We start from the raw sequence: 12,234 nt of genomic DNA on the forward strand, positions 1-12,234 counted from the left end.
CGTTAAAATAATTTGCAATTTAAATAGTTTTAATTAACTTTCACTAATTTGCTGTCGCTCAACTCGCACAAGTTGGCAAACTAATTTTAAAGTGATTTATTATTTAAACAGCTTGATGATTGGCAGTGCCCCCTTAGAAAAAAGAGCTAAACTGCCAACGGCCTAATTACCTAAAGGTGTAGGGTTTCCCCTTTTTTGACTGTGTGGTCGGCTCTTTGACAATGTAAAATTGGCGCAAATACGCTTTTCGAAGTTCGCCTAAAATTGAGATGAATTTGGGGCACTTTATTCGCCACAATCAATTAAATAGTGAAAGAGGGCATATAAAAACAGAATGGTTTAGCCTTAGGTCATTATAAGACATTCTTCGTATGTCCAAAAAACTGTCGATAGGCACCCGCCTGATCCGTAGGCAAAGGTGTGATTATACCTTCTGACTAGGTGAAGTCCCAACAGAAATAAAAGCAGGATCATCAGCAAAAGAACACCTGTTGCCAATTCTTCGTAGCCAAAGCTACTGCAGAATCTAAAAAACATTGATCAGTTTTAATTTAATTGCAAAGATAATGAAAATAAAAAACTTCTTTTTACGCACTAACCGGTATCTTTCGATCGTGGATTTCGAACATTGTAGCGTAACTCGGTTTTCGAGGTGTCGATTTCTGGCCCTCTTCACAGCCTGACGAGCCCCATTGCCCACTTTCCGGCACTTTGTTAAGATATTAGTCACACTATCCCGAGTCCGTTCCACAATCACCCGAACAGGTGTAGGTTTCTCGGAGCAACAGCAGTTACTCGTTAAAACACCCATTTTACCATCAATTCATTCAATTTAATACAACTTTTAATTCTAATTTATATGAAATTATTGACAGAAAACTCTTGGAAATGTTAGCTAAGTTTTAAGTAGCCATCGTTACTAAAACATAAACAGAAAACTTTAAAAAAAAGTTAGCTTAATATGTCGTAGCACAGTATGTGTGCAGTATTTTCTACATTTGTCTTTAGAATATTTTGGCTAATTAAAGATGTAAAATACATAAATTAGTAATTATATAATAGGTTATTATTTCACCTTTGAAAAAGTGCAGCTCTCAGCCCGGTAAATAAATTATGATTATGGTACAGATCGCAGCCTAGACATCTTAAGCCACTTAAAGTCTGAGCCAAATTAATAACAATATGCAAATTTAAAAGCGAACCCATAAATCAACGTATTGAATGGCCATGGAATAAATGCGCGCCCAAAAAGCAAATAATGGCAGAGTCATTAGATAAATTTGTTTCGAATCCCACACAAACAGCGGCAAATTGAAAAAAGACAACGGGAAATGGCAACAACATCGGCAAATAAAAGATAAGGGGGAAATCGATAACAACGGGCAAATTGAAACCGAAAATTTACAGTAATCAGCATAATATAGAAAACCGCCATTAAAATCATTATGTACCAAGTTTAATGCCTATTTATGGCTGATTTCAATTTAAGTAGCAACCCCTCGCCCCGCTTAACCAAATAGGAATATACACCGAGAAATACCGAAAACCTGCTGGCGTTAATTTCCAATAAAAGCCGCTCTGCAAAAAGTAATTAACAACAAATTACGAAACCGTAGCAAACAACAACGGGCTGAACAACCGCCGCAACCAACACACTTAAAGCTAATTAAATTTTACGCTGATTCCCCCCGCAAAACTACCCCTCCTCCCACGTTCCATAACTGATTGTTGGCAATAATGACAACCACAAAGAACCGAGGACCGCTACATCTGGCATGAGAAGAGCCAAAATAATGTGTATAAAATAAAAATGATCAAAACTTTTGGCATTCATTTAAAAGAAAACTCGACGGTCGCCAATGAAATCAAATAAATTAAGCGCTGACCAGCAGCCAAACACAATTTGAAGCCACCTAATTGATTTGCCAATAAAATTCACAGAGCTCCAGCGGCCACCGCAAAAAGGACTCTCCGCATGAAAGGCCAGGCCCCATAGCCTGTAATTTGTAACAGGCCAAGTGCAGGAGCCAAAGTAATTGACGCCCCGCTCGTGCACACACGCTCAGCCGAACCCATACATATGTACATTAATTACCGCAAAGTAAAGGAAACCGAAAGGTGGAAGGACTCTGGTCCAATGCCAGCCGGGCTATGACGACACTGACGGCTGGCCAAAAACCATTTGGGCCCAGCCAGGCGAAACTAATGTGCAGGGGCCAGTTGAAATGTCATTCCCGTGCAATTGTCGCTGCCGCAGTAATTTCCTTTTGCAATTCTTTCCGATTAAAGACACCGCATCTGAGCCAAATGGAAGGTATCTTGTAACTTAAATACAAAAAGAAAAAAATTGGTTTTTATGATTACTTTGAGGAAATTGTCCAAGTACAGAAACAAAATCCAAAACGGAAAAATTCAGATAAAATCAATTTATTTAAAATTTACTTTAAGATTTAAAAAGTTTGTTCATTTATCAGTGGTGCAGTTAACTTAAAAATCAAAACAGAGCAGCCAAAAATAGCAGAAAAATGTACTTATTACTGATCTCACTTTTGAGTGCTCCACTTGATAAGACATTGAAATGGCGGAATAGAACTACCGCCGTGTGTGCAGTGCCGCAATGACGGCAAAAGTTGACCATCCAGCCTTTTGAATGCGAGTGCTTCGTTGGCGCCCCGCAGCGCGAATTGCAATCATATTAAAAGCGGAGCCGCAGTGCAAAACATTTGATGCCAAAACAGCGCCAACATGTGGCCTGTAGAATGCGGCATGTGGCCCGAACGGGCGGAATGGCTGCGATCCTCCGAGCTAAACTAATCATGGTTGCCATCAACTGCGCGGTGGCCAAAGCAAGAACAAAAAAACCCAGAAACCGTAACACTTTGCCCGGCATTTGCATTTCCCCAGGAAAATGAGGGAGCATTGTGGCCAGAAAGAAGGCAGTCTGACTGAAGCGAAAGCTGCCAAATGCTAATTTCCTGGCTGAAAACTTTTTGGTCATTTGCTTTATTAACGACACAAGAAGGAGAAGGAGGTAAGCCAAGCCTTAACCCATATCAAGCAAAGAGCCTTTCATTTATTTTAAAAAAATTGTTAAGCCATAATTCAATTTAAATAAGACACATAGCTAGCAGGTTTCAATCTAAACGTTAACCGTTTCACATTACTGGCTTAACATTGATAATTTTATGGTAATCAAAAGCCTAAACCGTTATCTACAAAATATCATCAAATTTCAAGAATTCAAAATGCATTTAAGCCTGTTTTTATTATTCTTGATCATCATCACCAGGAGCAACAAAGAGTCTCAGTTTTATATCTATCTGAATAAAACTTTTCCAAATATATTCTTTCTATTGTACGTACGAATATTCTCATTATCAACATTTTAAGCATTTTCAGAATTACAACTTTTATATTATTAAAATCGGACAAATTAATTGGATAATCGACATACATTCAAAAATTTTAAACATATATGCACAAAAATTTAAAAAAACCTAAGTATCCTTAAAGGAAGAAATTGAAACTTATGAGTTATTTTATATGAATAGTTTCAACAAAAATTCTTTAATTTAAAGTAGAAATAAGCTGGCAAAATATCTATTTTAGCAAAATATTGTTTGAGAGGGTTAATCAAAATACCCAGACTTGAATTAAATTTCTAAGATGCAGGATGCGGCGTTAAGTGCACACCCGCTTCCATTCGGGCCTTGCATAACTCATTAATGGCGAAAGTTTCTGGTGCTGACACTATCTGAGATAGAGATAAGCCCCCCCAATGGCCACAAAGGACGGGCCGAAATCCAAATCCGAACGGATAGAGAAACGAGTTGGAATCGTCTCTACTAAGGCAAGGGTCAAGTGGGGCATTTATCAGGCCAGGGATTGCACAATATGGCTGCATAAGGCATGACCATCATCATCAGCATCTGCATCAGCATTATACTTACGATCATGTGCTGCATGTTCGCAACAAAAATTAATTGTACCCACATGCAACAGGAAACGAGACCGAAACGGATCCAAGCCCTTGCCGCAAATGAGAAACTTGGACAATCGCATTCACACATTCTCGGCCAAAGACAATTGAAACTTTTTGTTAGAGGACGAGTACTAGAACGAGAATGAGAACGGCAACGGCAACGACTACAATTCTGGTCGCATTCACATTTGAGCACACGAGCTTTTCTTCTTGGCCGACCAGCCTGACATGCGTTGGCCGGACCCCTCATCTTCACTTTTGCACTTCTCCATTCTTATGTGCCAAAGCATGTGTTTGAGCACTGAAAAAATGTGAATTACTTTGGCATTTCATTTGATTTTCTGGGAAAAAAATATTGCTTTGTGAAATTAACTTGTACCCCGAAACTAAGAAGGGGGTATATTTAAATACAATTATTAAAGACAATGTGGGGTGTCTGCTTGTCAACGAATTCCTCGAAAAAGGCTTCGTATAATATTTCAAAACAATTAATAACATTTTAAAATATTAAACACATTTTAAGGATACCTGTGATTATAAGTTTTGGCATATATTCAAGTTTTCTAAAAAATTCCTGTTTATTTAATTAATTAGTTTTATTTATAAGTAGGTATATGAAATGCTAATAACATTCCAAAACAAAATAATCGTTTTTTCCAAGTGCCTGTGCGTACATATAAGTTGGCCAAGCTGTTGGCCTGCTTGTGGTTGGTTTGCCTTCCAGCCATATATCCATCCATTCATTCAGTTTGACATGGCAGCTGCCTAGTCAGCCCCCGCCATCCCCTTAGATTGCACCTCTCCCTCAACTCGGTTCCTTTCCATTCACAGAACTCTTGTTATGCTCGCCCTGCTTGCGGTTTTGTCCAGGGCCAAATGCAACAGCGCCTCTGGGTGGTTGTGGGTGGTGGTTGCTAGTGCAGCTGAGTGGCAAGACAAAGCGCGAGCTGCAGTCGTAGACGTACACTGTAAAAATATCAATTCTTTAGGTATTAATTAATTTATTTCTCTTATTAAGAGCATAACATTAGCAGTAATTGGTATTGTACAATAAAAATAGGGAGTGTAGGGGTTAATATAGAATATTTGGCTTACATTAAAAAAAAAACTAAGCTTATATTAAATTAAATGCATCGTTTATCAATTAAAATATAATCAATAAGTTGAAAAAAACATTTGTTTAATCAATTATTTTATTAAAAAAGGTACTCGTACAAACCAAATAGTTTAAATTTAAGCCAATTTGAATTAATCATTAAAGTTATGTTTTTTCACCTGCATAGTCATTGAGCGAGTTTCGCAGCCGTAGTAGTTGCCGGAATCACAATCGGAGTCAGTTGAGTGCCTTTGTTGCGGTTCATTCAGTTGTATATATGGCTGGGCCAAATGTCCTTACCGTGGCTCGCTGGCCGGCTTATGGCTCTTCGCCTGGTCCTGGCCCCTCTGCTCCTCTGTTCTGTCGCCTCATCGGGACTGTCGCATTCTTCAATGTCTCCTTTTAGTAGCGTCATGGGCGTCATACTTTGTATTGAAAAGTTTTCGCGCGCGACTGACAGCAGCTGAATGCGAAGGCTGCCTTTTCTTTCCGCACATATACATATATTTATCGTCTTGGGAAACTTTGGCTTGTTTCGAATATACCAATGAGCCAGTTTGGTGTGTTTCTGGAATCGTTGGTTGTCAATTAAAGCCTTCTTTGATAATTTAAATTATTAAAACTATTCACATTATTTCTGTACTGAACTGGATGGTTAAAAGCGGTAACACCTATCAGCTTTATTTGAGCGGAATTCATTTTAGTAATTTTAAGTAATTTTAATTATATAGGTACAATATTTATAATGTAATTAACTATATTATTCTGCCCATAAATTATGGTGTCAAGCCCTTGATGTTTTGTTAATAGAAAAACTTAGCAAAAAGAAATATGGGAATAATTCTAAATTTGTTATTTTTTATTTTATTTATAATCAACAATTTTTAGTTGCTTTTTATAATTTTGCTTGTTGGGTAAACTTTTTGCTGCCGCCGTCCACTGCAGTCAATGTGTTTCTTTACCTCTCCTTGGCTTGAATGTGTGTGTGCATTGTCCTCGTTGCCATTGTTTAATGGTCACATTAAAAATGCCTCATTGTTGGCTCTGTTGTCGTTGTCAACTTCTGACCGCGCCCTTTGCACAATATTTTCCACTGCATTTTCCCCATCCCACCCACTCTTCCTCCCTTCCCCTTTACCATTTCCCTGCCATTTTCTTTTTCTTTCGGCCACGGCGCAGAAAAGTATGCAATACAAAATGCATGCCGGCGGCATTGGACTTTTTAGTGGCTTGCATTGCACTTTCTGTTTGCTCGTACCCTGCATCGGTATTGGTGTGTGTGTGTGGGTGTTTGCACGTGAGTACATTAGCTGGAAATTTAAGGTGAGCACGTGTGTGCATGCTGCACAGTGGGCATTTACAGCAAACAAAACATCCTTTGTGGCCATCGACTTTTCGTGGATTCTGGCGCAGCTGCCGCAGCAGCAGAGTCCTTCATGTGGACACAATGCCGAGTGGCAACAAGGTGCTGTAGCCTGCACTTTGCACCACCACCCTCTTTTCGACCCGCTCCCTTGAAAGAGCTTATTATGGCATATGCCTTTCTACCCAGTGATGCTACGAAACTAATCCAAAAACAGGACAAGACGTCTTCGAAAAAATTAACAAAAGAAGTAGTTATTAAAAATAAACAGCAAACCATTTCATGATAAAAGAAAGAAAAAATAATAATGAAGAAAAAAACTCAAATTATAATTTTACAGTTCTGTTAATAACTGTCAAATTACAAGGAAAGCTTTTTATAAAAACTTTAAATTTTGATAAGTTTAAGTGAAAATCAAATTTGTATAAGACTAAGATCCCGTAAACTTGGAACACATCCTGCCCCTAAGCCCAGCTACTTCACAATAAAAGGAATAAATTATTTAAAATTTGAAAGCCACTGACTCCCTTACAAATCAATTAAAGGAACCATAATTAAATTCGTTAAAGAAAAAAATATATTCAACCTAATCTACAACCCAAACAAACATAAAGTATTAGTATTAGTTTACAATATCATTACTACTCTCATTTGTATTAAATAAATAAAAAGGATCGATAAAAGCTTGTTCACACCAACATTGTTTCAATGCCGTTTAATTTTCTAGTTTAAGTGTGATTACCAATATTTATTTAAGCCAAGTCAGTAAAATACTGAATATTTTTAGTAAATTTGTAACTAGACGTTATAAATATGTTAGTAATTAAAAAATACAATTTAATGCTTCGAGTCCGGAATATTAAAAACTCTACAAGAATTTTTATAGATATTTTATAGATATTTTATTAGTCTATCTTTTAGTTCGCCTTAAAACTTTTCACTTACGTTCAATAATTTATGAAGCAATTAAATATTCGATTGTATTTTGGTTGGAAGTATTCACAGTGTCAATATTTTCTACAGTTCATTTCAGGAAAGAGTAAGGTTTTTCGAAAATGTCCGAGCTGCCATCACAGTTTCTTAGTACACTCATGTTGGTATGTACTTTGATTGGTAGCTAAAAAGGGGAGGTACAAAGGAGTTGTTGGCAACTGAAAGGAAGCTTATTTGAGTTGTTAACTGATGTGGGCGTGGCTTTGTTGGCTCCACTAATAGTTTGTTGTTTGCCATCTTCAGTGTGTGTGGGTTTCGAGCTGCTGGGAAAAATTAGATAATTGAAAATGAAACTGAAATTAATGAAGCCGCTGATCGAAGCTAAGTAAGCTTAAAATCGTACCCCTGCAGGTTAGGAGAAAATTACTTCGAAATTGCCAATCAGAAAAATTCCGATTTTTCGAAGCAGAGATAATCCGAAGCGACTTTGCACTGATGATTCAATTGTGAGGGCATTTCGGAAAGTTGCTGAAATAATTAAGCAGAAATATGGATGAAAATCCACAAATCACGCAGTCGGCCGGAAACGGCATTAAAATAATACATTAACTTCACCAAACGTTGCGTCGCCCACACAAAAATGTGATTAATTTAAAGGAAGGCATTTCGGGGGTGTGGTGTAGGAAACTCACAAAGTTATTAACGGAGAGTCGCCGCCTAATACAATTCACGAGTAATAGCATTGTAATAAAAACAAATTTCCACAAACGTTTGGCCTAATTGTGCGATGGAAAAAAATGAAAAAATGACCACCGAAAGTCCGCGCCACCCGCCGAAAGAATTTTCCTGCTATTTGCTGGGGGCCGACTATTTGCGGGGACTGTTGCTCGTGCGACCAGCGTGACACAGAAAATTTCACAGCACTGCCAAAAGCAGCGAAAATCCCCCACAAATTGTTTCGGCCAAGTAGTTGCATGTGAGTGGCGCATAAGCAGCCCCCTTGACTCCCTTCTCACCACTTCGATAGCACCGTCTCTATAAGGTGCTGCTGGATCGTGAGGTTGACGTTGACGTTGCTGACTAAGGCGACGACAAAACACACGAACATACGCCCCAGGCACACACAACTACGACAATATAAACACGATAAGCAAAAAACTGCGATTTCCCCTCAGGGGAACGGGCCCCGTTTTCAGTTTTCAAAGCGGAGTGAAGGGGCTAATGGCGGTGGAGGTTGGGGGAAGTCAGGTACTGTGGTGCAGGGCTTGGAAATTTAGAAAATATAACTATGAAGTTTAAATTACATACAATAAATCCAGCTGCCGCATGCAGTCACACGATTCTAAAAGTTGTTCGTATAAAAGAGTTGCAGCAAGCTTAAGGAATAACAATAAACCACAAATTTGTATTGAAAGGCCAACATCATTTTTAAAACAAGAAGGCTTTAAGCTTAAACATTGAAAAAATCATTAATTAACATATATTTGAGATTTTTAATTACTGCTCAGAAAGTAACAATTATAGAATAACAATTACTATAGTTGGACATATATTTTATAATTCAGAATAGACGTAATAGATAAAAGTTAGTTTTTTTGAATAATTTTCATTGCAAAATATTTTTCAAAATATTTTTCGGAATTTTGGAGGCATTCAAAGAGGATGGTTCTTATTCTTACGGCATTTAAATAATACTGCCATACGTATTACTGACATCAGTGTAAAAACATTTTAAACCGTAAAACAAATCTTTAAGCTGCTTGGAACCTTTTTGTGCTGTTTCAATAATACTTAATTTAACTGCTTTAAATCTCTGAAAATGTAAAGAATTTATTTAAAATTTAGTATTAAAGCTTTATTTTCCCTTAACCAAATTTAATAAAAAATGTCTTAGGGTACCAAAACCACTTCAGCAAAGCAACTTCACTGGCTTATTAGAGCTAGGAATGCCTGACCACAGTAACATCAAGCCACTCAGCAGCACTCCTTGGGTTAAATATTAATTTAAAATAACACAAAATAAATTATGATGAGAAATAGCAATTCATAAAGAACTATGTTTTATAATAAATATTTTTATGATATTTAAAGGTACATAAAACCACTTAAGCAAAGCTTCTTCTGTGGCTTTTTAAAGCCAGGAATGCCCCACTACAGTGCCATGAAGCCACTCGGCAGCAGGGGCGAAAGGACTTCCTGAACCTCAGGCTGCGATGTCGATGTAAGCATTTCACCGACCTGCAGCTCTCACTTGAAAATCAGTTTAAAGGCAAAAGCTCCACCGCCGACCAAGACAAAATCCCACAATCAATCGGTCAAAGCCTGGAACCTCCTGGATCCTGGATCCCGTATCCCTTGTGAACATAATAATTAGAGAGGATAAGGAATCCCCTGGGTACGCCACTGGTCGACAGGTAATAGTGCAATGAGAAAGGTGAAAAAGCCGAACGGTTAAGAGAACCCAGCAAGCGGCCCCCGGATTTTCCTCTGCTCTGGTGTGTGTGTGTGTGAGGTTGCGGTTTTCCTAAGCAGGGCACAATTAGTGGTGGAGCAGGGGGCAGGGAGGTGGGCAGTTAGCCCCATAAGTCAGTCACTCACACAGGCGAACGTGTAATTCGATTCGCGGCGAGTGCGGGAGAAAGAGAAAGGTACTCTCTAAGAAAATTGGCTGCGTCGCCGAGGAAATTTAGAGTGGACAAAAGGCAGTAGGAGCAGCAGAAGCAGCAGAAGGAAAAGCAGCGGGAAAGCCAGCTGAATAGGTAGCAGGCAGCGCAGCTCGAAACACAATTCAAAAACACTTTGACCGGCAAAGTTGCCACACGGAATTTCTTCTTGTGCATCGGTAAACGCCAGAAAGTAAGCAAAAGTTTCGTACTTTTGTTTGGGCCAACTTTCTTGCCAGCGAGATGTTTTAATAAACTCGCCATCGAGTTCATTAAATTTGATTCAAGTAAATGTGTTTGTGCCGCCCGTTAAATGAGTGTTTTCCTCCGTTTTCCCGGAACTCAAGTGGAGACAATTGCGGCTGATTGATAGGCAATTAGCGGAAGTGGATGCTGCTGATGTTGCAAGCGGAGGCAACAACTGTTTGTGCATAAATAACCCAAAGCAACAACCGCCGGCCCAAGTGTCATTAACCTAATTGCCGCAAAAGAAGCCACCTCACCACTTTGGCCCAACCGAAAAAACCCACGGCCATAAATACGAGGAGCAAAGGAAGCAACGTGCAACGTGTTGCAATAAAAACAAATTTGCATAACACAGGTAAAACCCAAACCCGCCACCCCAAAAAGGTGAAAAACCCATTAAAAAAATCAAGAAAAAGGGCCCACGAGTAAAAATTCTCCCCTGGCCAACAAATATTTATTTTTTGTTGCAATTGTAAAATACACGAAATTCCAATGCAGTGGAAAGGACTTGGATCCCGGATTGTGTGTGTGAATGGTTGTAACTGAGCTGTGTGTGCCTGTGTGAGTGCGGAGTGGTCAAAGACACAGGAGACCGATGCCACTTAAGCCAGGAGTCGTCGGCTTGTTTCCTGCCGTCTGCAATTTTTCGGTGCTTACCATTCGTTGCACTGGCGAAAAAGCCGGACAAATGAAATGAATAGTTGATCAGGAAGGGTTCTATTTAAAACATAAAATATAAAGTTCGAGTTTTTAAATTTGGCGGTTTCTTCAATTTTCTAATCTCAGTCGAATAAACCTATACATCATTTTATAGGTCCCAAGATCACACTCTGTGAAAATTTATAATTTAAAGGAAATACAGTAGTAATAAAAAATAATGTTATGAACCTTTGTCCCAAGGGATTACCAAATAAAAACATAAATAAAATTGCAAATTATATATTGAAGACAGAAAAACCCCATTAAATAATAGTTTTAAAAAAATATAATATTATTTTTTTCAATCTTCTAAGACTTAAAACCACATTTCTCTGAGATAATGAAGATAGGTGATCTACAATTAATATTTAAAAATTCAAGACCGCCTACTTTCAAGTGTATTTTTGCGATGTGTGAGGTAGCCAAATGCAAGGCAAGGCAGGGCAAATAATACGCGATATTTTTGGCCTCTCCAGCGGGCGAGGAACAGCCCGAACTGCGAACTCTGAACCCGGGACCCCCTCACTGTCCCTCGACCCGGGGAAGTGTGAATGTTTGTAGTGCCCACGCCGAATGGTTGAGTGGGGCTCTTTGGCCTGTTTACTGGGACAAAGGCAGTGGCAAGTGCTCGCCGGACAGCCCATTGAATCGTCCTGTGGAGTGCTGGAGTTGATAGGGAAGAGGTAAAGGGTGAGGAGAACGGAGCGGAGAGGAGTGGGAGTGGGACTCTGAAGAGCCCTGGGCAATGGGAGCATTGGACACATTGCATCGAGAGCTCGTTTCATATCGATTGCACTGGGGGTGAGGACATGGCTAACAGTTGATATTTCTAAGTGCAGTGCTTGAGAGAAACAAGGAGCAGGACATATGTATGCTATGCTTCATGATTATGAGTAAAGATATTAAATAGGGGAATATACACTCAAGACGGTATCCATAAATTGACTTGCTCTCAAAACATTTTTATCTCAATCCGATGTGTTTGATATTTTTATTTCAATATCATAAGAAATTATGATAAAAGGCTTTACATTTTTTTTATAAATTTAACTCTTTTCATAAAACCACATAACGTTTACGATTCAACAATGCAAGCCACTTAATTTTTGCAAAATTAGTCATTAAATTGTATTCAGAAAGTTAAATAAGTGTTTTGTGACCTTTCTAATAATTTTGTATGCTTATATTAATTCTTATCCTAAATACAGCTCAAGATAAATCTAAATTCTCTTTAAAAAACTTCGGCAATTTG

The 12,234-nt window shown here is 38.5% G+C and overlaps 1 protein-coding gene across 1 annotated transcript; it reads right to left on the reverse strand.

Annotated features, from left to right (window-relative positions):
- Positions 1-264: 264 nt before the first annotated feature.
- Positions 265-830, reverse strand: LOC108040897. The gene is made up of 2 exons (XM_044461676.1): positions 600-830; positions 265-517 (listed from the first exon to the last, which is right to left on the reverse strand). The coding sequence occupies exons 1-2, from the start codon at positions 809-811 to the stop codon at positions 346-348; spliced, it is 384 nt and encodes a 127-aa protein (XP_044317611.1). The 5' UTR covers positions 812-830; the 3' UTR covers positions 265-345.
- Between the last annotated feature and the right edge of the window lie 11,404 nt (positions 831-12,234).

The sequence above is a fragment of the Drosophila rhopaloa genome, unplaced genomic scaffold (genome assembly GCF_018152115.1).
Source record: "Drosophila rhopaloa isolate 14029-0021.01 unplaced genomic scaffold, ASM1815211v1 contig_47, whole genome shotgun sequence".
NCBI classification, from domain to species: Eukaryota; Metazoa; Arthropoda; class Insecta; order Diptera; family Drosophilidae; genus Drosophila; species Drosophila rhopaloa.

Excerpts from the sequence above, each read along its gene's own strand:
- LOC108040897 (XM_044461676.1), bottom strand. The coding sequence starts at position 811 with ATGGGTGTTTTAACGAGTAACTGCTGTTGCTCCGAGAAACCTACACCT. Across the intron at positions 518-599 it reads TCCACGATCGAAAGATACCG|TAGCTTTGGCTACGAAGAAT; the intron begins GTTAGTGCGTAA and ends TAGATTCTGCAG.